Raw genomic sequence first — 27,363 nt, 5'->3', positions numbered from 1 at the left:
TTTCACACAGGACAGGCACGCTCACATCCACTGGAACGGAACCAAAAAGCGGACACCTCACCCATTTCCCCCGTACATCCGTGCCTCTCAGCGAGCGCAGGCCAGGCTCTAGGACCCGGCTCCCGCACGACGGGCGCCTGCGGGGGTCTCGTTCCCTTCTCAACCCGGGAACTGTCCACGAAAAGTCGGGCGCAAAGGACTCGGGGAAAAAGCCACTGGCCAATCTAAGGGGCCGCCGGGCCGGCAGGAGAGGCGAGCACAGCCCGTTTTGTTGACTGACGCTAGACCGTCCAATGAAAACAGAGGATGCGTGCGGCTTTCACCAATCCTGTTCAGAGCTGTGGATCCTGTGGGCGGTGCCTCGGGGCGCTGAGGCCGTTCGCTTCTGTGGAAACGGCTGGTGGGATTCGCGGTGCCTGGGCTTTAGGGGAGAGATTCGTTGAGAGAAACGTCTCTGTGCGGAGAGAAAATGAGTTTAGCTCTGAGGTCGGTAACCAGGCAGCGGTGCTCTCCACACCCCGGAGTGGGCCCCCAGGGCCGGTGTGTGCGGGTGTGGCAGGGCGGCCGTTTGGGGCCCAGGTGAAGAGGGGTGTCGTTAGCATGCCCAGCCTCGGCGCCCATGGGGGCCCTGGCATCCTGCAGGCGGCGACTCAGGTGCATCTGCTGAGGTGGTGGCCGGGCCTGGCGCTGCCAGGAAGCTGGGGGGCAGGTCAGCGAGGCGTGGTGGTCGCCTGGCCGGGGGACGTCCGTCCTGCGGCTCTTTTAGGGGAGGGGGCGGGTAAGAGGAGTGATGTTTTGGAAATAACCTGTCCTTGGCGGGTTGCTCACCTGGACCCTTGCCGAATCGGAGACCCCTTGCAGTGACTCGTGTTCCGGTCCTTAGCCCCCCTGTGTGTGGCTCCTTCCGTTTAGACAGTGTGTCTTAAATCACATCCTTGTAGGCAGGCCGCTCGTGGGACCCTCGGAGGGGGTCAGGTGTGTGTGGGTTCCGGACGCGCCCCCTGACTCCGGAGATGCCCAAGTTTGCGTCCACCCAGGGCTCTTGTGGAAGAGCTGGCTGGTTCACTCTTCTCGTGGCCTCACCAGCCTGGGCCCGGAGCCTTGAACTCCAGCTGGGTCTCGCGCATGGGTGGCAAGGGCTGGAGCTGCCTTCCCCGAGAAGCTGGGTCTGAGGTGAGTCCCTGGACTCTAGAATCTTCTTGGATAGGTGAGGCAGCTTAACCCACAGACCCACCATGCTGTTCCCCTCTTACCCCCCAAGGACTTTGAAATGCAAATGACATAAGCTGTCCTAAACCAAACACACGTGGGGATTGTCAACTATAAGTTGCCTTTGACTTGGACAGGATTTTTTTCACACTCTTGTGGAATGCCATGAGTGGTGACCATTGGTATTTTTCGTTTCAGTTGAGGATTTTGATGTCGAAGTAATACTTCTTACCAATTCTTCTTTCTTTCGCAGTAATAGTATAAGAATAGATACCAAGCTGGGATGAGGGAAAATTTGGTCCCCATGTTTTTAGATTTACTTGTGTTTTTGAAAGAGAGTGATGGAAACAAAGTGCCGGTTCGCTCCCCAAATGGCCACAGTGGCCGTGCTTGGACAGTCCAAAGCCAGGCACCAAGATGCCCACCCAGGTCTCCCCCAGGGGTGACTGCTACCCAAGCAGTTGCGCTGTAGCAGGGAACTGCTTCACAAAGAGCCTCTGGGACCTGGGCGGCCACTCAAATGAGACGTCAGCGTTTGGGCCGGTGGCTTAAAGCACTGTCCCACCACGCTGGCCTGAGGTCCCCATTTCACAGTCACAGTTGTCAATGTTGGGAAGTGTACATTCACAGCAGTGTGGACTCGGAGTATTTCTTAAAATTTAGAAAATTGTTTATTGACTAATTTGTGTAAGAAAATAAGATGAAATTGGACTGATAACTTTTTTTTTTTTGGTTTCCAATTCGTAGAAGTGAGTTTGTAGTAGACAAAACAAAGAGGAAGAAAAGAAGAGAACTTTCTGAGGAACAGAGACAGGAGATTAAAGATGCTTTTGAATTATTTGACACGGACAAAGATGATGCGATCGATTACCATGAGCTGAAGGTAATGCATTACGTCTGTATTGATCTGTCACAGTGATTTACATTTTTGATAGTCTTAAAAAACACTTCTGAATAATTCTAACTACAATGCTTTTGGAACTATGAAGCCTTTTTAAGTATTCATAGATGCTATAATAAAGATATGGAGAAATGCTGTTGCAGATTTATGAAAACACTTTTTGCATGGTAAAGTGAATGATATTTTTATTTAATTTATTTTTTTAAGGTTCTTGCTTTTGTCAGAGAGCAGCGCTGGCCTTTGTGGCCAGTTGGGGAGTGAAGCAGTAAGTGGAAGATCTCTTTCTCTCTCTATGCCTCTCCCTCTCTGGCTGCAACACTGCCTTTCAAATAAGCAGATTTTGTTTTTACGAGAATTTTTGTTTAGAGTTGTGTGGTTCTTAAATTCAGCACAATTTGTAGAAGTCAGAAATGTTGAGGTTTTGAGTAGCCTTATTGGGTAAGTGAATAACAGTATCAATAAAGTTACTTCTGCTAACTTTGTAAGAGATTTTAAAAGATTTCACATAGGCGTAAGGCATCCTCAGTTATGGGCTTAGGATGTGAGTGTGTAAGCGTGGCTCAGTTCTCTCTAAGTTCTCTCTGGCTCTGATTTAGTTACATTTGAGCAGTTCCGCCTTTATATTGTCTGTGCCATTTGTTCCCATTGACTTCTCGGTTTCAAACTTCGTTAGTTGAAGCTTTTTCATTTCCTGGAATTCACTAAGTTGTTTCTTCGCTTCTAGCTCACGTTGTACACCATCCTTAGGTTTAGATTGTTCTCAGATTCACCATTTTTTTTTTCAGTGTTCATGAACCTCTACTGTTTCCTCACTGAACACTCCATGAAGTTCAGATTTCTTGGCTTTCTGTGTCGTCTTCTTTTCTCATCTGCTGGCTGCTCATGATGACCTGCTTTGTTCACTGTGCCTCAACCCTGTTCTTCGATTCAGTGTCTGTTTTCATACCAGCCGTCCTTTCTGCAAGTCCACTCCCCCTGTGACCAGCAGGGAACAACTTGACTGTCTCCACAGAAAACTTCTTTAATTGGTACAAGGTCTTTCCTTTGTACTAGTGTCCGGGTCTTGTTTTCTTTGAGCTCATTGTCCTAGATTGTTCATTTGCTCACTAGTCATGTACAATCTGATGGCAATATGTCTTCTGTTGTGTAGCTTATTTTAATATTTATGTCATGCCTTTTCCTCATTCTTGGTTGTTAATCCATTGATAAGCAATAACTTGTTAAGGCATTTGGTGCCTCTGCTGATGAGCTTCCCAGGAGCTGGGGAGATACCCCCCCACGACTCTCCTGTCCTCCTTTGCTCTCCTCTCCTCTTAGCTCAGGAGTTGATGAAAGCCCAGGGGCTTTTCTTTGGGGCTTCCTCAGCAGTGAGCAGACTCCTGCATTTCTACTGTGACTCAAACACTAATGCTGTCCCATGTGAAGAATGTGGCATTGGTGGGACAGCATCTGCTTTCCAAAATCCCGCTGCTGGCATGGCAGTAACTGAGTAAAGGGCTGATTGGTAAACCACAGAGCGCAGCAGTGAACAAATTCTGAGTGAGCACTTGTATCTGCAAAGGAGGGAAACCAGAAGACCCAAGAACAGTGAAAACCCTAGAAGACAACTGTCAGCAGTATTTCCTGATTATGAACTAGTTGGTGTTTAGATCGTGCAGTCCTAACATGTACAGAGACTTACACAATATTCATGCAATGGAGTCCAACATTTACTTTTTTCCCCAAAAGCAAACATCTTAATGTATAGTCTTTATATTGCAATGGAAAACAACCTTAGTGTTTTTAAATAATAGTAACTTGTTTTGCATGTTGTTTTGGTGTGTGTGTTTTTTTTTAAATTTACTAATTGTTGAGTCTAAGATGTAACATTGCTCTCTATTTAAAAAACACTACCTTCATGAAGAACATAGAGTAATATTTGTTACCAAAAGGTTTCCTATTTGGTTCCAGGAATAAAGGACTATATCATTTATTATTTTAAAGATTTTTGCAAAAGAATTGCATTTTATTAATGTGTTGTCATCTCTTAAGATGTAAAAATTCCATAAGCATTGGCAATTGCTTTCTTTGTGAAGAGTACCTTATAATTTGTTTTTCTCTTTTAATCCAAAAGGTGGCAATGAGAGCCTTGGGGTTTGATGTGAAAAAAGCTGATGTATTGAAGATTCTTAAAGATTATGACCGAGAAGCCACTGGGAAAATCACCTTTGAAGATTTTAATGAAGTTGGTGTGTATGTTAATAAAATAATCTATAATTAGTAGTTAGGAAAGTGGTTACTTTTCTTATTTTTTTTAGTGGTGATTGGTGTATAACATATCTCTTATTTCAGGTTGTTTTCTTTTTTTGATAAAAACCCATTTCTGATTTTTAAAGAAAACACCAGCAGCTTTGCCTTAAAGTCATAGTTTTTTGTCCGTTGTTCTGAGTAGCCTAACGAAGCAACTCTTGGGTAGCCTTTTGTGGAAAGCTTTTTCCAAGTAACATGATTTATATTATGTGGTCAAAAAACATTTTTTTGCTCTTAATAAAACTAAAAATTGATATCCTGTTGTTTGGAAAACAATTGGGAAGACCTTTCAGGCCTGTGATTTTTGTTGCCAAGTGGGAAAAAAGGAAGCTGGTAGCAGTTGGAGTCCTTGGTTTTGTGCGCAGTGCATTCCTTTCAGGTTGACGGTTTCTGAGGTGCTGTGTACTCTGGGCGACCTTGATCTCAATGAGTAAAGGCATTTGTGTAATGCTGAGGGTGAGGAGGGGAAGTGAGGGAGGCAGTTGGCCAGCTAGAAGCAGAAGAAAATGCTTCAGAGGCATCAATATTTCGTCATTTAGACTGGTTTAATATGGTCAAATTTTTGTGCAGTTGATTCCGGTGAAGTATTTATAGTATGTATAGATTATGCTTTTTCAGACTAGGAGATTTTGGAAGGACTTTGCTGTTATATCTTAACTATGCTGTTTATAATATTATCCATAAAATGCATACAGATTCTGGGTTCCTTTCCTTGTTATTTTTCTAAACAAATGATATCTTTTTTGATTGGTCATAATATAAGAATAGCTAGTTATTTTCAGGTTATCTCAAATGTGGCAGCAAATTACATTATATAGACAGATATACTGTTTAAATATTAAGCATGGAGTAGTATGGGAAGGAAAATGAGATTGCAATGAACAGGAAATAGATTCGTATTCTTAGGTTTTATGTTTGTTGTATTTTTGTTTGCTTGTTTTGGTCTGAAAGCTCAAACCGTTTGCAGGTGAGCTGCAAGGTAGACCTAAGAGACAGAAATGATAGCATAGATCTCTGGCTTCAGAATTGACACATGAGTGTGTGGAGAGCCATCCTGCCTCTTCGGGAGCAGATTCTTCTCATATTTTATAGAAGTGGGGAGACGAGGAGAGTCACCTTTATTCTGGCAGTTTGGGTCTTGTAGGATTTGAACTTCATTTTTTTTTCTAGAAACAGAGTTTAAACTATACGTGAGTGGTAGCAAGTATACCATTATCCAAACGATCCTGCCGTTGGGAAAGAACTATAACTCATTTTGTAATAGATAAGAAGACAATTCATTTCGTACATTTGACTCATTGTAGTGGATTGGAATGCAACACTTGGGGGGCAGATCACTAGTTGCCTTCCAAGGTAGATGAGCTGCAAGTCAGGTGGGACTTGACTGGCATTCAGGTGCTGTGCCATGGTGCAGGCTTTGAGTGAACATAATTGTTGAAATGTGATTTTTATTAATGGAGACGAGAGTCCAATGCCACCTCTGTGTTTTCTTGACATCTCATCCATGTTATTAACAGAGCAGTAATATTACATTTCTCTTAGAATAAATAGCTAAAGCTAAAGTCTCAAAGGTGAACTTTTGACAGGCTCAGCAAAAAGCACACTGTTTTAAGGTCTTTCATTAAGAATGCAAGTTTATTGTTTGGGAATCAAATGATCAAGAACTGTGCGTTCTCTTTATTTGTTTATTGCTTTTAACTGACCACATGCTAAGGTCTATTTTATACTGTCTGACTCGGCGTTAAGTACCATCCGTTACTGTCCCTCAGCCTTTTCCTGATGGAGTCTGGCGCTTTACTGGATTCTTGCCAAAAACAGAAAAAAGCAGTAAAATGGATGTAATAGCAGCGTCCAGTCCAGTCAGCCAGTGAATAGCATAGATGTCTTGGGAATCACTAAGACCAGAGGAGGGGTGTCTGTTCTACATCTGCTCTTAACCGTGTACTACTTACTGTGTAACTATTTATTTAAAATAGATCGTTGTATTGCTGTTCATTTACTTGATGATGGGTTCTGCACTTGTATGAGAAAGGAAAGTTAATCACTTCCTGGTAGAGGGGGTCAGAACTTTATGAAAGGAATTTAATTTAGGCCTTTGGGATATGACTAGGGTCTCATTCCAAGGAGAAGATTGCAGGAGAAGTGGAGACATGGCATTGCAGGAATTAAAGAGGGGTACCAGACATGTACAATCTGCTTGGGAAGTCAGGTCGCCTTTGGGGCACAAGGCTAAAGAAATGACTGGGGAGGTGGGATTGGGCCCCCCAAATCTTGGTGCCAAAAAACGTGCACTAGAAAGGTCCATTGATGGCCATGAAGGAATGACTTTTGATGTTTTTAAGAAGGTTGATGGATCAGAGTATTGAACGTTGGGTTGGAGGGAAAAGATGCTGCAGATAGAAAATACCAGACTTTTCATGCTGAGAATGAAAAGAAAGCTGTTGGACTTGAGGGTCAATGCCACCACTGTCCGTCCTGAAGGGTGGCTGAGGACGTTTATGGGCTTCATGAATTGGGGTCAGCTCTGGGATAGTAACCAGTAGTTAGTAACACTGTTAACTCTTTTGGGGTGGACCTGCAGGTGGGGGAGCACCAGGTACGGCAGTCACAGTGGAAGGAGGAGGGAGTCTGGCCTGCTGAGTTGAAGAACTGTAGCATGTTTGCATAAAGACTCCAAAAGCTCTGAGAAATAGAGCTGTCCTCATTTTTAGCATCACTTTTAATTATTTGTTTCATTTTAATGTGGTATTTTTGAATTTGCTGTTTCCTGAAGTGATTTTATATTTGATTGAAGTACATTTCTGGGAGTATATTTAAGTCATTTGAAAATGGTGTTACGTGGGCAGATATTTGGAATTTTATGAAACAGATGAACCTGCCTTGATTGCCAGTGTGACCATCATCTTATTTTATAGAAAAAAATCTTATCTTTAAATCCAGAGTCACTATTATTTACTGGGTAATGTGTTAACAGTCTGCAAGTGAGGGTTGTTTGTCAGTGCTGAGGCAGGCGGCATTCTGAGGAAAAGTGTTGTTTAATGATTATGTAGAACCGTGAATCTGAAGTAACCACCACAGTTAAGGCAATAATGGGATAAGAATTTATACATCTTGGAGCCCCATCTGTTCCCCAGATCTCCGTGTTGCTTCTGTAAGTGCATTAATACTTTCAGCAAGCTGCTTTTTGGGTTCACCTGTCATGCAAATTATTTAATTGGTAGAGAAATTTTTTTAACACTTTTTTCTCCTTGTCCTGTATTTTGTTGGGATTAAGTTCAAAATAAGTTGAGTATGAGCCATGGAGAAGTGTGGTATTTTATTTTGGTGTTATGGCTGTATGTATGCCAGTTCCTTCTTAACTGAATATTTATGAGCTGCATTTGCATACTTATAGTAATAAACTTCAATTAATTACTTGGAAACCTTTTGGTATAAAATTAATGGGTGAATAAGGGGTGGGGGGAAGCCCGTGGAACATATGTGTAAATGATATAACATTAGCTTGAATAAGAAGGTACTTGTTCAATCAAATACAGATGAAACAGCAGCAAAACAACAAAAAGCCTGTTGGGGACTTGGGTTGCAATTTTTTAAAATTTTTATTTTGGATTCATTAGATTTAACTTTCCCATGCTTGACATTTTTTAGCCATTGCAGCTTTTTAATGAGTCTGTAGATTAAACAGGATTAAGTTATTTTGAAACACCCTTTCTTGTAGTGAGTCGAATATCTTGTAGAATTATTTGAGATGTTTAGATTTTTTTTCAGAATTTTATTTAGTAGTATACAAAACTTTATACTATGAATTTTTTATTTCAGTATGTATTATTGTGGTTATGGATTGAAGAGTGGTAATATAAAGATATTTAAGCTTACTAAATTGTTACAAATGGTTTTTTTTAATATATGTTAAAATATACTATCAAAATATACTAATACTATTGAGCTCCAAAGTTAAGTTTAAGTTGTGCATGGTTTTCTCTTATCCAAAAGGGGGATGGGAGTTAGGCTTCCTCTGCTCATGGGTGTGTGTGTGTGTGTGTGTGTGTGTGTGTGTGTGTGTGTGTGTGTATGTTGGAATATAATCTGATTCAGTTCTTTTAACTACTTTTCACATGTGGGAAAATCAAGAGGCCCTTATGACCAGTGTTGTGGTGTGGTGAGTTAAGCTGCCACTTGGGGCACCCTGTCCCGTTTTGGAGGACCGCTTGAGTCTCAGCCGATCTGCTTCTGGATTCAGGTTCCTGATAATGCTGCTGGGAGGCAGCAAATTGCAGCCCGAGTTCCAAGGCACCTGCCAGCCCTGTGGGAGAGCCAGGTGGAGTTTTAGGCTCCTGGCTTTGACCTGAACCAAACTGGCCGTTGTAGTCTTGGAGAGAGAACCAATGGATGGAAGATTTTGTTCTCTTTTTGACTTCCCTCTTTATTGCGCTCCACCTTCTAAATAAATAGACAAATCGTGAAACAGTGAAGCAGGTTCTCCTCATCATGGGGTATGCTCCTGTCTTCCCTGAGATTGTGCCTGTGTCAGTCAGTGATGGTCATGTTTTGTGAATTCTTCAAGTTTTGCTGTTTTTAAATTTGGCTAAATTGCAGAATTCGTATTAGCAGCAAGTTTAGCCAGCGATTGTATTCAGTTCCTTCTGATTATCTCTCTGCAACTACTTTACAACTAGTAGGTTGGTTTGCTTGATGTCAGTGGAGCTTAGTACTACTCTTGATGTCAGTGGGCCTCAAGTGAGTAAGGTGTGAGTATGGTTCCTTTCATTTTGGATCCATATGGTATAATTTTGCCTGCTCTTGTAAGACAGATTGCTGACAATAAAAAGGTTAAAGAATATAATATCAGTTTGGCTTTTTCATTATCAGATTTATTTGCAGTTGAGGATCTAGCTTGACATTTTATTGTCAGATTAAATGTTGATACATTTACTGCTTTAACTGTCATCTCATATTTAGTTGACTTCACAGTTGAATGTCTTTGTGATTATGCAGGCTTAAAATATATTTTTTAACTGTAGTGACAGACTGGATATTGGAAAGAGATCCACATGAAGAAATCCTGAAGGCATTTAAACTATTTGATGATGATGATTCAGGAAAAATCAGCTTGAGAAATTTGCGTCGTGTTGCCAGAGAACTGGGTGAAAACATGAGTGATGAAGAACTTCGAGCCATGATAGAGGAATTTGATAAAGATGGTGATGGAGAAAGTAAGTTTTGGGTAAAACACAGTTTTGCAGTGTCATGATGCTATGCCTCTAATACGTTTTTCCTAAGACCTGATGACGTTCAGGACCTTTTGCATGCTATCACTGGTTATTCGTGTGATGACTGTCCTATAATGGGCTGCTGGCAGGAATACTCCACACACTTGATTTAGAGTGAGGCGGGATGACAACGCCAACTGCACGAGCATCCACAATGCAGGCAGGACTTCATTGTTCTCGGAACAAGAAAGCTCTGCGGTTTCAGCTGCTCCATAAAGCTTCAGACTTTGGAGCTTTCTCCTTAACCTGCATGCATTTCTAAGCTGTTTTTTTTACTGCTCAGATGTTGACAATTTGTTTTGTTTTGTTCGCTGCTGCCTTCCTGCCTCAGGCCCTGTTACCTGCCCTTATTTTTTCCCTCCCTGCCTGTTGGGTGTGGTGTCCTGTGTGCTCAGTCGGCTCTATGAGGAGATTGACAGAGGTGCTTCCTGCCTCACCTTGCAATCTCTCCTTTCCTCCCTGGCTGTGCTGTAGGCCTGTGTGCCCCCAGTCTCTTTCCTCTGCAGGCTGTTGATGAGGTCAGATCAGACCTACCGTACAGACTCGATGTTCTAACACAAAATGATTCTTGGCCTCTGGCATGAAGTTCAGGGCCTTTGATCCTGCGTTCCACATTAAGCACCTTTATTTCCCACTGTGGTCTTCGACTTTTCTGCTTTATCGCGCCCTCTCTGTAGGCGCACTCTTGGACAGAGTACTCTTGAGTATCTAGAAAACATGTTTTGCTGCTGTGCCTTTGGTCATACCTTTCTTCTCTTCTGGAATGTTCTAGTTGCCTCCTTGTGTCTACTAAAGTGTTGCTCTTTGTCACAGATGCTTTTTATATACCATGTTTTACCCCCAAATCCTCCCCTAATGGTCTGTGATTGCATGATTATGAGAATTTCTTTGGAGATTCATAATATATAGAGGGGCAAACTGTAAACTTTCACACTTTATGTGGATTCTTTGGGCTGCAAATCATGTTTGGTTTAGAGATACAAACTATTTTTTTGGTATGTTAAACTGCCAAAGGTCATACTCTCCTGCTTCTTCCAAGGACTTGAGTAATTCTATTTTTGTGAATTTTTTCACTGTGTAGTTTCTAACAGCAATGAACGTATTTTGTTACATGTATTGAATAATACTAGCACCATAAAGGTAAAGCTGTAGTGATAATAAATAATTGTGTCTCCACCAGCACAATCCAGTTTTTTTTTCAAAAAGAGACTAAATGAGCCATCTTAAGAGTGATTTTTAAATGTAAATAAATGATTTCATAGTAATTATCTTTTAGACCTGTGTTTAGAATTGTGAATTATCTTAATTTTCATAATAGCTTTTATAAAGTTGGTACAGTATTATACCTCTACAAGCATAGAATACATTGGTGAATAATGCCTGAGGAAACAAAACCTTTGAGAAATTAGTAATCTGCTGAGTTTATCACAGAGTAATGCACGAATGGGCCATAACTTGGACTTAGATCTCCACAGTGATGAGAACATTTTTTTTTATTCCTGTTTTATTTTAAAGACAAAAAGGGAGACACGCACAGAGATCTATCCTCTTGGTTCAATCCCCAAATGTGTACATAGACGAGGCTAAAGCCAGGGTCTCAATCCAGCTTTCTCACAGTGACTTTTGGGGTTCGAGTATGAGAACCATAACTTGCTGCCTGGCAGGCTGCGCCCTGGCTGACAGCTGCAGTGCAACGGAAGGAGCTGGAGTACCATCTGAGCACTCTGGCAGGGTCATGAGCGACCCCAGAAGCATCTGAACCCCTGTGCCAAACTCCTGCCCCCAAGAACAGACTTAAATAGAGAGCTATGGAGGACTAGACTGTACAGTAGTTAACTGGGCATCTATGTTTATGTGTTTTAAAAATTTTTCACTGTTGAAGTAAGGCGATAGTAGCAAATTCCACTGATACTTGGCAGTGCTAAACCTTGTTTTTCCACCTTCCAAACCAGAAGGTCTCTAGGGTACTTAATTGACTTGATTCTCTACAGTTTTTGCCAGCTACCTGTAGTAAGACCTACCCTGTGAAATGATGGAATAATGACACATTTTTTTTAGGAAGGTAAAGGAGAAAAAAGCAAATGTCATATTGATTTGACACCTAAGGGTCTTATCAAGTCCTAGTTTTAAACTATGCATCATGCCAGATTTATTAGGCTTTTAAATATGTGAAGCCAAATGTTCAAAGGCATCAACTATTCTCTTTTAACTATCTGAAAGGCTCTCTGATAGTAGTTAGGTAAGTAGTTTTAATTTCCTTAATCCCTACTTTTTTGAATTTAACTTATGCTTGTAGATATGAAATCATGCAATAGTTTCAAATACTTTTGAAATACTATAAAACTTTAAGGTTTTGTGTAAAAACCAAAACCAAAGATTAAGTGTTTTGTGGTTTTAGAACTTCTATATGTAGCTTAATTTGAAATTCAAGTACTAGGATTTTTCTGATTAAGAAAAAGTTCTAGGTTTTTATGTAACAAAATGTAAGTACTTTTCAGATTTTAAATATCTTAATTATGATGTTCTCACTATCAAAATGACCAAATTGTTAAGTTATTATAAGGTTGTTATATTTTTTTAATTGATATAATCATCCATTGTATTATTAAAATGTTTTTTCTCGTATTTTTCATTTTATCTGAAGGACAAAAAGAAGATCCTTCATTAACAGGTTTATTCTCCAAATGTCCATAGTAGCTAGGGTTTGGCCAAGACAAAGCCTTGGGCCTAGAAATCATCTGGCTCTCTCCCCTGGGTGTCTGGCACCCAAGCAGCTGCTGTTTCCCAGGGAGTATGTTAGCAGGAAAGTGGATCACAAGCAGAGGAAGCCAAAGCCAGGTGCCGTGGTGTGACACAGGGCTCCCAAGAGGCAACCTAGCCACGGCTCCACATTCTGTTCTTTTTCTTCTTGTCTTCTTTTGGTCTTGACGCTTCTGCTAGGCAGATGAGATCTACAGAGAAGACGAGAGACAGAGAAAGATCTTCCATCCACTGGTTCACTCCCCAGATGGCCACAATGGCCGGAGCTGAACCAATCCAAAGCCAGGAACTGGGAGCTTTTTCCAGGTTTCCTGTGAGGGTACAGAATCCCAATTCTTTGGGCCAGGGAGCTGGAAGGGAAATGGATCAGACAGGATATGAACTAGTGCCTATATGGGATCCTGGTGCTTGCAAGGTGAGGATTTAGCCATCAAGCCATTGCTCCCGGCTGGTGTTAAGTTTTATATAGTTGAAGATCCTACTTTTCAAGAAGTATTCAGTGGCATTTACTTAACTGCAGAGGCACTGCTCCCAGTCGGTAAGAGCCTTAGAAGGAGTTAGAGAGTGTTAAAGGTTTATGTATTCTGTTCTTACCACTTCTGTAGGAATGTCTTGTACATGTTTGATGTTGATGGCATGGATTTATGGTTCTCTCTCAGCTGTGCACAGCTCATTCTTCCTAACTTAGAGCTTCTTTTCGCTAGGCACGCCGTGTGTGCTTTCTAAGCTGTGCCTCTGATGGTATTCATCTGCCTCAGCTTTCCCCGTCTCCATTCCAAGTCCTGTGTTGTTTTTATTATAGCGCTCCCATCATGATTATTTCTAACTTGAGGTTTTCTCATCAGTAATATATCTTCACATTGTGATGGATTTTATTTCTCCACATGTATATTGTTTTTTATTTTAAAAATAATAGGATCACGTTTTTGTTTAGATAGTATTTCTTCTCTGTTTCTTATAAAATCTGATAATCACTGTAACTGATTTTCTATGTAGTTTCTGGGACTAGAATATTCTTTTCATTCCTGACAAACATGTTTTTGTCTCTTCAACATTTAAAAATTCATTTTAAATCTTCAGTATTGATATCTTCAAGCCTCTTAACAGTAAACGCTGTATCACCTCTGCCCAGGCTTGGTGAACGTATTATTGTATTTACTTTTTCTATACAGTATTTTTTTTTCCAAACTATCTGGAAATGAGTTCCGTATATAAAGAACTTGACACCCTGATATTTTAATATTTGTCTATTAAGAACATTATCTTTCATAGCTATCATGTTGTTATACCTAAAGAGAAATACTTTTGTGATCTCATCTAGTCTCTTTCTCACATCAGTTTAAATATATTCCAGAATAGGAACCTGGTGTCTTTTTCACATATTTAACTTACTAAAGTACATAAAAATGTTTGTGTCAATGGAATGTTTTTATATCACCATCTACGGTCTGTAGGAGTTAAAAACAGCTCAAAACCTTCTCTCACAGTGGAGTGTTCGCAGATGGAGGAAATGAGATACAAAATTGTTTTGGGCAGTGCTGTGTATTAAAGCTGGGTATCATTCTCAGTTTTCTCTTGCAGATTTTGTGCTTTGATAAGAAGTGTTCATTCTGGGGTCCCATAAACTCAAGGTTTCACAAGTGGAAACGTTCTTTCCCAATGGCTTCTAACAAATGTGTGCATTGATTTTTAGAAATTATACTTAGTAAACTCAATTTTCTGTTCATTTTAATTTTTTTATCTTAAACATTATGCTTTATAAATGAGAGGTTCTTGATTAATTTTGTGTTTGATTTTGATAAAGTTACAAATAGTCTTTACTAGTAATTATTTCCTGCATTTCTGTCTGTGTCTTATAGTTGCTTTTTGATCATTAAAATCAACTCTGTATATTTTTAATTTGTCATTTCTATTGACATTTTTGAGCTATGGTGACTTGGGCTTTTCTTTTTTCTTTCTTTTTTTTAATGGGCTTTTAAATATATAAAAATTCAGTGGGGCCTATGAGTTGTGGTATAGCAAGTTAAGCTACTGACTTCCTGAATGGGTGCCAGTCAGAGTCCTGGCTGATCTACTTCTGATCCAGCTCCTTGCTGATGTGGGTGGGACAGCAGCAGAGCATGCGCCAAAAGCTTGGGCCCCTGCACTCACCTGGGAGACAGAGATGAAGCTCCTGGATTGTGGCTTTGATCTGACCTGCCTGTTGTGGCCATTTAGGGAGTGAACCAATGGATGGAGGAGCTCTCTCTGTCTTTGTCTCTCTCTCTCTCTCTTTTTATAACTCTGCTTTTCATAGGAATACAATAAATCTTCAAATAGATACATAAAAGTTCAGAAAACAGAATCTTGACTTTTTTTTTCTGATTTTGTTCTTTAGAACTCATTTAATTTATATGTGTGGTTCAGGTTTAATTATTAAGGGAAAATGTGCTAAGTAAACTAGTAAATATCAAAAAAGTGATTTAGCTATTGCATAGAAAAGTATGGTGATGATTGACTTTTTGGTAGCATAATATTTTATTATATTAATATGTTATTTTAATGGCTGTCCTGCTTTATCAGCATTTGTATTGAAGAAGTTCCATTTAAAAAGCATGTTTAATTTCCTAGAGTGAAATAAAATAACCATGTCTTGAATTATTATGAATTTTGTAAAGTGCAAAAAGTTTTGAGTAATGTGCAGTGGTAATTGTCATCTCTGAAAAAATATTGTTTTTCTGACTGTTGTGTTTTCTTTCTTACCACAGTAAACCAAGAGGAGTTCATTGCTATTATGACGGGTGACATTTAAAGAATGATAAGGATAAACACTTGAAAATGTTGCAGTCACCATCTTAAATACTATATCTGTGCCTGGAGCCACTTTTTAAAAACTTGTTTTTCTTTCCCCACCTTTTTTCCCCAAAAGGTCCCAAGAATAAGCAGTTTTATATACCTGTGTGTTTTATTGCTGTTGAATTTTGTTATATGAACATTGTTGATATGCAAATAGTTTAGCTTTGTGTTTACAATATAGCTTTCATAAAAAGTTTTGGAAGATCAAATCATGTGGTACCTATTCTTTGAGATTTTTAAATTTGGTATCAGTCACTTATTTTGTGAACACAGTTTTCAGCCTTCTATTAACAAAGTGTTTATTTTGTTAGTATTTTAAAACTTGGTTAATTTTCTGTCCTATTTTTAATGTCTAATGTCTGCTAATGCCCCGATTTTAAAAATCTTTTCTCTCGCTTTTACTGGATAATGAAACAAAAATTGAAATACAACTGTCAATAGAGTGGTTCCTTTTTTCACTAAGATTTAATCAGTTTGGATAATTTATGTTTCTGTACAAGATGCCTCTATGGGTCTAATTTATTTTTGTATGATTCACATCTTTCAGTTTGGAAGAAGCGGTGTGAATGTAGACCTGTGTATTCTCACACATCATGCCCCTTCATTCCTCTGCTGGCTCTTCCTGGTAGGACAGGTGAATCTGAAGAGTTCCGTCTTAAACCAATTGAGTGGATACAACTGAGATCATTTCACTTCTTGATAGAATTAAAGACTTAACTTTTGGAATCTTGATTATGACAGTTATCACTCAGACATCACGGTGATGAAAATAGAAAACCATTAAATTGCAGAAATAATTGAAGACGGTGTTTTGCCTATATAAAGGAACATTCTGTGATTCATCAGGAAACAGACACACCTCCTAGGTGGTGGTGGACATCTCTGATTTATAGAAATGTAGATTGGGGGGACACAAATGATTTTTGGGAAATCTGAGAAAAATGGAACACATTGATTCTTAAATAACAACCCAGTTTCTAGTGGTGTGGGCTTTGTCAGGAAGAGAATTGAGTTGACCAAATGATCTTTATTTGGACCTGTTTTAAATTTAATAAAATTTGAGGCAATTTTAATGTTGTAGATTCCTAGAATATTTTATTTTAAAGGTTCTTCTTATTTGAAAGGCAGATTTACAGAGAGAGAAGGAGAGACAGAAAGAGGGGATCTTTTACCTGCTGCTTCAATCCCCAGATGACCATTATGTCTGTAACTGGGCCAAATCAAAGTCACGAGCCAGGAGCTTTCTCCAGGTCTCCCATGTGGTTCCAGGGTCCCAAGGGCTTGGGCTATCCTCCACTGCTTTCTTAGGCCATAAGTAGGGAACTGGATCAGAACTGAAACATCTGGGACACCAACTGGCACCCTATGGCATGCCGGTGCTACAGGCGGAGACTTGGCATAATATGCCACAGTGCCAGCCCGGTACTTAGAATATTAAGAGTTATCCACAAGACGTTTGAGAAAAAAAATTAGTAAGGAATAAAGTAACAGTAACAACAGTGACATTTCAGAGTTCCCAGAGAGCAATTGTTCCCCTGGAATAAAATGTAATGTTGAATATGAAGTGTTTGTAGTCTAAGCAGTATTTAAGGCAACAAATATGCTTTGACATTCAAAAAAATTTTTTTATCACTTTTCCTGGTGAATTACCTTCTGTGTCTTGATCATGAAATATGGTGATCTCCAGGAAAATGAAGAACAAAGCAGCTGAAAAGTAAACTGAATCTTGGCCAGTTGTGTCCTTTTTCCAACAACAATTTGTTGCTTTTAAGGGAGATATCAGTTGCTAACATGAGTACCGTTTCCTTGGGATGACAGTTTTACTGTAGGTTACGGAGAACACCTGCCTTGGCTCTTCATGTCTGTGGAAGCTCTGCCTTACAGTATGATGTAAAATACTCCCAGCTATACCAGTGTTAGGAATTGTTGAGTCGACAAACTGATGGAACTGGCTAGGAGGGGGTACTCTGAAGGATTGGTTATTTTTGCCAGAAGGAGGTCGGTGTTAGCCGTATATGTCATCATATTTATCACGAGTGCATTGCTGTTTGGGTGTCAAGCTAAGCTTTGATAACTAGAGAATTGTTGACTAAGCTCTTTTGTTTCACCTTTGTTACACACCAGTAGAGCTTGCTGTTTTCTTCTCTTTTTAAGCATGTGTATTTGTGAGGCAGAGGTACAGCTCCCATCTCCTTGGTTCACTCCTAATCCCCTCACAGCAGCCAGAGCTGCGTCAAAGCCAAATCCAGGAGCCGGGACCTCGGTCCTCATGCGCTGCATGCATGTCAGGGACTCAGATGTCTGCACCATCCTGGTTTCTCCTGGAGTTAGAAGCTGGAGCCCAGGATGAAGCTGGTGTGAGATGCAGGTGTCTTCACTGGAGCCTCAGCCGCCCACCTCATGCCTGCCTCAAGTGGCTTTGTAAGGAAGCCGTGAACCTATTAGAATCTCCCACATTACAGTCTGCTGGGTGGATAGATACTACAAGGAGAAAGTTGAAAGTACTTCCATTAATGTGTGATAATGCAGAAGAGAAAATCACTTGATCCTTCTTTTAAAAAAAATTATGCCTTTTATTTGAAAGGCAGATTGTTACATAAAAAGGAGAGAGAGGTCTTCCATACTCTGGTTCACTCCTTAAATTTCTGCAATGGTCAGAGCTGAGCTGATCCAAAGCTGGGAGCCAGGAGCCTCCTCTGGGTCTCCAACATGGTTGCAGGGTCTCAAGGACTCAGGCCACCCTCTGCTGCCTTACCAGGCCATAAGCAGAGAAATCGGTTGGAAGTGGAGCAGCCAGGTAACAAACCAGTACCCGGATTGGGTGCTGGTACCGCAGGCTGGAGGAATAAGCTTGCTGCACCACCATGTCAGCTTTTCCTGTCTTTTTCACAACACTGACGCCAGACTGTCCAGTGTACACCAACAAAATGTTCTGTAAATCAGTTTAATTCTGACAGATTCCATAGATGAAAGGTTCCTCCCACGAATCTGACCTCAACTCCTGCATGAACTGCAAGCCTCAGGTTGTGACCCATGATGCTCAGCTGTGGCAGTAATTTAGACCTTCCCAGTACTCTTTCACTGGTTTGTGAATTTGCTGCCTGCCTCTCAGAACTCAGGGTGGCACCTTTGCTGGTTTGTCATAAAGGACATTCCAAAGGCCACACGAGAAGAATTGTGGCACTTCGTGGGCTAACCGGGCACATTACTCTTCAGGCATAACTATGCTTCTGGACAAAGTCCTTTACATTTTGTGAAGATATCATTGAACAGGCTTGATTTTATCTTTGGCAACTGGCGATACACTTAAACTTGAGTTCCTCACCCCTTGGAGATGGGAAAAGGGGACAGAACTTACATTCTAATCCTGTGGTGGTTCCCAGGGCAACCAGGAGCCCTTCCCCACCTATCTAGTTGTTCAGGAGCAGTTGTTCTCAGCTGCACAGGTTTGAGGAGCTGTGTGCCATGAAACCAGGCAGGGGATGAGGGCATATTAGTATCAGGGGTTGGTATGTGTTTAACTTGTTTGATGTGAAAAGAAAAAAAAAAGTTTAATATTATTCTGTAATTGTGGATTACATGATACATAAAGACATTCTAAAGAGTAGAAGCAGAACTCGCCCCTCTGCATCCCATTCCTTTCTGAATAGTGATAGTATTATTCAAGACCCGGACAACAGACAGAGCACATATGCAGTGTAAGGAAAAGGAGTCGGATGAGCTGGCGCTGATGAACCCACGATGCAGAAAGGGGGTTCTGGGAGTGACCGTGGTTCCTGACAGTTAAAAGCTTGGAAGGGAGATTGGGTGCAGCAGTGACCTCAGATGTTTGAGGAGGCGATGCTGCTGGTGTTGTTGGGGAGTAGATTCTGATTTGGGGAGTGCTGATAAAAACCGAGAGACCGGAAGCAAGTGTCATCACTGGAGTGAAGGACACAGTCTTGTGGCTGCAGGAACAAGCCAGCTGAATGCTCTGCTGCTGCCTGGCTTACAACCCTCCTCTTGTTTTCAGCAGGCCAAAGAGAAACATATTTTTCTTAGTCTGTCTTAGTAGCTCCCTAGTTTAGACCAGTAGCCTGGGGACAATAGTTCAAGGACTTCTGAATTCCAAGGCCATAACCAGAGAGCTGGATTGGAAGTGGAACAGCAGGGACTCGAACTGGCCTCCATATGGGATGTTGGGACCACTGGTGGAGGCTTAACCCACTGTGCCACTGGACTGGTCCCCATGGTGGAGGTGGGGAGTTGCCTTTTACACTAAGTTAGCAGATATAAATCAGATCTGTCTTACAGAAACCAGACTAGATCATCATCTCATCTCTAGGAAGAGTAACCACTACGATTTTAGAGAGAAGTTAATTCATTTTAATTTAAAACAGGAACTTCTGGTATGGATATTGTTGAATTGCACACCAAAAGATCAATATTTAAAGGGTTTGAAAATAGTGTGTTCAAGGCAGTGGACAGACTGAATTTGATGTCAAGATTTCGTACTCTGGAATTCACTCATAACCCCTAACCCTAGGGGCTGTGAGTCTCTATACAATGGTTTTATGGTTTTTTCTTAGAGTGTGATGGATTCTATTTTCAGAACTACAAAATATGAAATAAAAATAAATCTTTTAAGCTTACTGCTTGAATGGCTTAAAGACAGAAGAACAGATACAGTCCATCTGGAGCAGTCAGGACAGAGCCAGGCCTGTTAAGGCTCCTGTAGGTCCCAGTAGAGGACACTGGTCAGAGAGGAGGCCAGCTTAGATCATTTGACTAGTACAGGTGCGAACCGTTCAGACTGAGTGGTGAGCAGGCAACTTCAGAATGAAATATGGTTGGAAGCTTTGTTGAAGCATGGAAATCTTAGCGAAATAACTAAAGGGTTTCCGTTTAAGTGGAATAGGTTTTCGATTGAAAACAGATGATTTTTTTTTGCGTGTGTGTGTGTGTTTTCTTTCTGATTTTAGTGCATTCAATAGATAGATCAGTCACTGGAAAGTGTATCCTAAATATTACAAGAAATTACCAAATACACAGCTAGTAAAACCAAGTCTTTCATTTATCTGAGATACTTAATGTAAAGTTACTTCTGTGTGGTGTACTCTAAATATTAGGTGTAATTATTAACAGTAATATCTAAAAATCATCTTCCCAAGTCCAAATTGTTTTTTTCATTATAACTTTAAAAATGTATATGGCTTGTGCTATTGTAAGACTATGTAAACTTAAAAAAAAAATCTGATGATTTTGGGAAGGTTACTGACATTTTAGAATCAAAGATCAGCAGGGTTACCTCTATTTTATACATAATTAAAAATCTTTTAAAATAGGTTTTTTTATTTTCCTGTAATCAAAGAAATCAGGGATACTTAATAGAATCCCCGGAGTCCGACATTTCTAGGTTTTAATATGCTTGTAGCATTTGCCCAACACACCACTGTGTTCTCTGAAAAGAACGATCATTTTCTCCGTGTGGCATTGCCACAGATGGCCTGTCCCCAGGGTCTCCCGAAAGGTCCGTGTAAGCCTGACAGCGAGGGAACATGTACCGACGCAGAACATCCATTTTAGTGACTTATTGATGAAAGCCTGCTCCTGACGGATGGCTCTTTAGTGGGAAGTCATTTGGTAGACATCAGCTGAATGTGCAGTGATGAGAATATTTCCAAATCATACTTCCTGCCATTGAGGACCTCTTTCAATGGAACAGCAGGCTAAAGGTTTGGGGTTTACCTACTGTGAGGTGATCTTTTATTAGAAAATATGCATTTTGATTGTCTTGAAAGTTCACAAAGTCCCTGCCAAACAGGAAGTGACCATACATTAGTCAATATCTACATTTTTCTTTCTTTTTTTTTTCCCCGTTTTTTGATGAAGACAAAGTGTTCAATTCAGTTGTGTAGCTGGCCAAAACTGAACCTTCCTGGGTAATTTTTTTCAGCCAAAAGTCTTGCTGGGAAATAATTGTTACTAATCTAAGCCCTAAGAGACAGTGGGCCACTTTTCAAAATTGGCAGTTGCTTCCAAGAGGGAGAAGGGAGAAGGAAAACCTTGGATTCCAGAATTTTCTTTGTGAAAGTAAACTTTATTCAATTCTAGTTAGCTTTACTACTGTGGCGAAAATTGAAAGAAAAAAAAAAAAACAGCCAGAAGATTAAACATGTTTTTCAATTCCTTAATTTGGTTTGGGGAAAAAAAAATTTGAGATCCTATTTGTAAAAATGTTCCATACATTCCAAAATTGTATTAAAAATAATAGAATTATTTTTTGTAATTTTTTTTTCTGCAGTTGGAATTACTGGCCTTTAGATCCACACATCTTGAATCCTGCCATTGGATCCTGAGAATTTTTGACACTTGTGCAACCCAGGGAGCTAGCATCATGTTTGGGGGTGATTTCTGAGTGTTGCCTAGGATCTTTGGCACATTCATGAGCAGCAGAGTTAGGCAAGAGTTCTGCTTCATAGCCTTAGGGGTCCTGGATAAATCATTAAAAATCAACAGTTCACCAAAACATGCTTAACTATCATCATTTTAATCTAGTTTATAAAGGTCATGAGGCTGTTAAAAAAATTGGTTTTAAAAAATGAATCCTGATTCCTAGCAGCATCTTCACTTCCAAAGGGTTAATTTATGTGAAAAAAAAATAGGAAGGCAAAACAGAATTCTTAGTTTCTATTTTATTTGTAATTTTTATATGATTTCTAATTTTTTTTTGCAAGAATTTGTGGTAAAAATTTGCCAGCTACATCATTAAATTAGAAACAAGCCAAAGGGATTTGTCAACAGAAATAAAACAGGCCCTGCGAGAAGATCAAGGTAAAGTTTTATTTAGGGCCAAATGTGAGTGACCTGGGCCCAGGAAGCAGAAACCCAGTAATTCTTAATAATCTTGGAGAGTGTTCCAGAGTGATCAGATAGGTGTGCAGGGTGAATCTGTCAGAAGCTGAAGATTATCATGCCCTTTAGGACATGACTGGTCCTAGGCACCTTCAGGGACATGTTGTGTTATGTCTGCAAAGAGGCTACTCAAGAGAGACTGCTGACGGATGTTAGGGACAGTCCTGGAAATAGGTAAGAAGTGCAGGATAGGTAAAGAACACAGGATTGCTCGGGGTTCCTCCGGAGGGCTAAGTTCAAGCAGATCCCATGTATACATCACCCAGGTTGAATATCCTGGGTTGGGGTGAGTGGTGTGGGAAGAGAGTAGACCTGACTAAAAGCTCGTCCAGACACTTCTCAGACAGGTCTCAGCAGGTGTTTCTGTTGAGTGTTCTGCAGACTGGTTTTTGTTTGTTTGTTTTGTTTTTTCAGGGGGCTGTTTACTTTCAGAAGGAAGAAGAGATAAACCATTCAGTTATTTGGCATCAGATGTAGGAGTTTGCAGATTAGCTATGATCAGGTGCAGCAGGGACCTGAGACAAAACTCATCACCCCCCTAGTTGTTGCCTTTGATCTGTTTGGCTCTCGCATTAACGCCCCCATGGAAATGAGGGAAGTGCTGAGTTCACTAAGGAGATTCTGGTGGAAGGACAGGAGGGGACTTAAAGGAACCTTAATGGTGCAGGGGAGGGAAGGTTCTAAGCCTTTGACCAGCGTTAGTATTAGCAACAGACTAGTTAATCTGCTTTTATGTGAGGGTCCCTGTGTTAAGAAAGAATTCAAGCAGGAGGCATGAGTGCAGGGAAGAGGAGAAGCAAGGTTTACGTACAGGCAAGGGAAAAGTGCGTGACAGAGTGCAGGCAGTCTCAAGACTTAAGAGCCTTGGAAGATCTGAGCTGCCCTTCCCTGCTATCAGGAGGCACAGGGCATACTGTCTGGGCCACAGCTTAACTGACTAGCTGGGGCAGGACTTGAGTACTACCCATCTCTATGCCCCTTGGGGAGTCTTGGAAATGGAGCCAGGTGCACAACAGGAACAGGTGTGTTGACCGTAATGATTTCATTCTAATGTTGTTACAATGACCTACAGATTAGTTGGGCCCCTGGCATCCAGCCTATCCGATATTTCCAGCAGACTGCGGTTCTTGGCGTTGACATACTGGCAGCAGCGGTGTGCATCGAGACACGTGGGGTTTGCACACACCATGTGAAGCCGCAGTACAGGTGCTGGGACTCCTCCCTGCTTGCTACCTCACTGCCCACATCCAGGGGGCTTCAAAGCAGTCACAGAGAAATGGAATCCAAAGTTTATTTTGATGTTTTGAAACTGCCTTGGGGTTTTTTTTTTCATAATCTATGTTTTCCATGAGCTTTTTGAAGACCCCTCCTATAATCACGAATCTAGGTTGAGGTAAACCATGAGTGAGGGCCCTAGAGGTAAAAATCTTGACTTGGACTCTGGCTTGCCCACGAGGTTTTCTCAAATGCATATTAATCCACATACTCTGTTGGTTCCATGACATAATAACCCATTACACTGACTTCCAAAATACATACAATGACCTACTCAGGAATAGGAACTTGAAGGAAATCAAGATTGCTGTGATGTTTGTCTCAGCGACTTAAAACGTGGCTCAGGACCCTAGGCATTGAGTAGGGCATTAACGACGAGTATATTCATTGCTCAGGGCTTCCTGGACCTCCAGGAAGTGGGAGGATGTGGACTGATGTTAGGCAAACTGTCAGGAGCCACAAAGAAATGTTGAGCATGGTAGGATACAGAGGGCAAAGAAATGATTGCCAAGGAATCCTGTGGGTCCAAACAATTTGCGAGTGTGGTATCTAGTGCTCTGGACTGTCCAAGAACTTTGTGGGGTGAGAAACAGCTAGAAAGACAGTTATTCAATTTGAGCGTGTGCTCCAGGGTGACACTGCTCAAACATTAGTTTTTGAGCTAAGTATGTTTCTGATGGACAAACAGGTTTGACTGAAAACACGTGGTCCCAGTTTCATGCCGTTTCTGCTGGGTCATTCATGATTGAAGTGAGCATACATCTCTTACATCATTTGTTCAGGTCTCATGTCACGTGACCTAGCAGTGATGCATGGATTTATTGATCTCTAGCATCCACCCTTTTTTGTTGCTTTGGGAGGATGATCATGTTGGAGGAGGGCTTCTGATGTCTGCAACCCTGTATATTACTGAGTACAAATCCACAGGTGCAGGAGATGGTAGTCAGTCCATAGACTTCTTAGGCCCTCGTTTTGTCGGTCAGTTTCTCAGAAACGTTTTACTATGGAATTCTGCAAAGAGGAATGATACTTAAACCAACAGCTCAAATTAGGGGAGTGATTTGGGAAGACAGCAAAATAGGACAAAATACATTTTCAATTTCCACCAGGGGGACCCATTGCTGCAACTAAAACAGCTCTGAGCTCAGATTGGCATTCTACAGTTACTTGCTGTTAAGAGTTTTTATCTGTTAAAGGGTACACATCTATTTGGAAAAAAAAAATGCTTCTCCGTATAATTGTATTTCTCATGTGTATTTTTATACTTTATCTAATCACTAAATAAGAAAATAAAATAGGAGAATTTTTTGATTTGCCAGTATTTACAAGTCTTTTTTTTGTAGAATGATTAGAATGAAAATATAAATTTAGTCCTTGACAGTAATTTTTATTTAAAATATCTGTAGGATTACTTTCAGAAAGCCGGAACGACAAGTTTTCATAAGCACAATCTTCCCAAATTTTGCTACTTTAATATGTTTTATTACTTCCTCTACTGGCTTTTATCTGGGATTTAAAGACTTACAGTTTTATGAAATATTTTTATACCATAATACAAGGGTGATTCAAAAAGTTTATGCAAAATAGTATTATCAGATAAGTTTATTTTGACATTGTTTTATTTGAAAATATATACATAGGTTTTTTTTTTTTGAAATACATTTTCTACAAAATTTTTGAAGATCCTGTGAATGTGTGGTTGTCTTTTTTTTTTCTTCAGTAGAAACTTTTAACTCCTTTTTCAAGGACTTTTGCAAGCAAACTTACATTTATAATCACAAAGTGAGTAAAGTCTGTAATCCTAACATGGGTAGATCTAAAGTTTTGCCTTGCTTCAAGTTGTGAAGACGTTTTATTTTGTGTTTCCAGATTATAAATTCTTTTTCCTTACATCAAAACTATCTGATTTGTTTATACTCATCTATCTCTTAATATTTCTTAATTATTTTTATGGTTCAGATATTCTATTAAACAGAGTACTGTGGTTTTCTGTATTCTATCTATATTCTTACTGACTCATAACTACCCCCATCCTGATTTTATTGATTATGAGTAATTTGCATAATGGGTCTCCGTGGTGAACAGGGTTTGCAAACACTGTGGGGCGCATATTACTGCCTCCAGTTTTCAGACGAGGACGTGGAAGTGGATTGCATTGCTTGGCTTACGTAATGTTCTTTGCCTTGTGATTCTAAGTCCAGTATTCTTCCCAAAATACACAGTTGGTTTTAACATATCCCAGAGACGGAAGAGCCATTGTTCCAAGCATATTTCCTCAACTTAGACTAGACTGATGAACTTAGAATGTGGTGTGAGCGGGCCTTCTGTCTCAGACATGTGTTCTGTGTGAAATATGCCTTGCTCTAGATAACATCTTTGGGTCATTGGCCTTAACAAATACCAACAGTTGGTATGTAGGAAGCAACAAGACGTATTCTTGATACATTGCAATTGTCGATTAGCCTTGACAATGCTGTGTTGACACCTCTGAAGTTCTGCCTCCGCACACAGGATATAAACCCGTACATGCAGAAATGGACCAAGTCTACCTTGTGATAGAATGCAGCTCAGGTACGGCTAATGCACAGAAAGTCTCATTCACATGAAGGGAAACTCAAAGAGTACACCGAGGTGGCACTTTCACATTTTCTATTAGTTCTGCAGTTCACTCTGCTAAACATTAGGAAGTAGGGAGGAAACCTCCCATATGCTATTGGGATTACAAATTGGTCCATTCCCCACGGAGGATAATTGGTCAGATCAACATTATAAATGCATAACTACTTGATTTAGCATGCCACTAGCAATTTAGACTATGAGTATACTGCTATGCACAAAACTCTTCATGTTTAACCATTCTTTACAGAGTTTTTTCTTTTAAAGATTTATATATTTGAAGGGCAGAAAGACTGCAAAAGATATCTTTCATCTTCTGGTTCACTCCCCAAATGGGTACCATAACCTGGGCTTGGCTAGGATCCATGTCTCCCATATGTGTGGCAGCGAGCAAGTACTTGGGCCATCCTCTGCTATTTTCTCATGGTGCACTAGCAGATTGCTGAATCAGAGATACTGAAACTCAGACCAGCACTCTGATATAAAGCATGGGCCATGCAAGCAGCAGCTTAACGTGCTGTGCCACAAGCCTCATTACAAATGTATTATGACAATAATTGGGGGAAAAAAGTGAAATGTCTGTCAGGAGGAAGCTGATTAAAGGAATGCTGTGTGCTTGTCAAAATACTGTACGAATGTTGAAAAAGATGCAAGCAATATTAGATGAAAAGTACCAAGTGTAGAGTAGGCTTATAGTAAGCTATATTTGTGTTAAAAGCAACGGAAAATAAGAATATATATATGTAGTCATATTTTCTTTAAATGAAGAAACTCTTGAAGGATATGCAAAGACTAATAAAAGTGACTACCTGCTCATGATTGCAGGCGAAATAGACCACTATGTAGCAAGAGCTAGGAGTGGGAGAGACACTTTTTTTTGGTAGAGTAAGAATACGTAAGTCAAAGTTCAATAGATGCAGATGCTTTTGCTGCCTGGAATGACAGTGAAGGGGTATTTTTAAAAGGCAGCCACCCACAAGAACAGTAAGAAAGGAAGAGGAAGAAATAGCAAATTTTGGAAGCTGGAAGGCAGATGAATGAATGGTGCTGACTCAGCAGAGCTAGAAAGCCAGATTCTTTGCTGACCCTGGAAAAAACCGACAGGCTTTCGCAGTGCAGAATATCCTGGAGGCTCAGGAACGGACTTTTCCATGTACCTCTCTCTGGGTGTGAGATTGACAATGGGGCTAAAAATAGGAAAATTGGCTGAAATCCTCCAGAAGACGGTTCAGTAAATCCTGAGCAGCACTGCGCAGCAGCTTCCTTCCCCCTACAACAGAATGTTGGGAATCTAGTTTGCTTAGTGGATGAACG

At 40.4% G+C, this 27,363-nt stretch overlaps 1 protein-coding gene across 1 annotated transcript; it reads left to right on the top strand.

The window, feature by feature from the left end:
• The first annotated feature begins 338 nt into the window (after positions 1-338).
• Positions 339-15,994, top strand: CETN3 (centrin 3). Its single transcript, XM_040986031.1, has 5 exons — positions 339-486; positions 1,957-2,092; positions 4,224-4,338; positions 9,421-9,612; positions 15,177-15,994. Exons 1-5 carry the CDS (start codon positions 470-472, stop codon positions 15,218-15,220), a joined length of 504 nt encoding a protein of 167 aa, XP_040841965.1. The 5' UTR covers positions 339-469; the 3' UTR covers positions 15,221-15,994.
• The last annotated feature ends 11,369 nt before the right edge of the window (positions 15,995-27,363 follow it).

Source organism: Ochotona curzoniae, unplaced genomic scaffold, assembly GCF_017591425.1.
Source record: "Ochotona curzoniae isolate NIBS_2020 unplaced genomic scaffold, NIBS_Ocur_1.0 contig_4501, whole genome shotgun sequence".
Taxonomy (NCBI): domain Eukaryota; kingdom Metazoa; phylum Chordata; class Mammalia; order Lagomorpha; family Ochotonidae; genus Ochotona; species Ochotona curzoniae.
The sequence above is the reverse complement of the archived record's forward strand: the minus strand, read 5'-3'. Positions and strand labels throughout refer to the sequence as shown.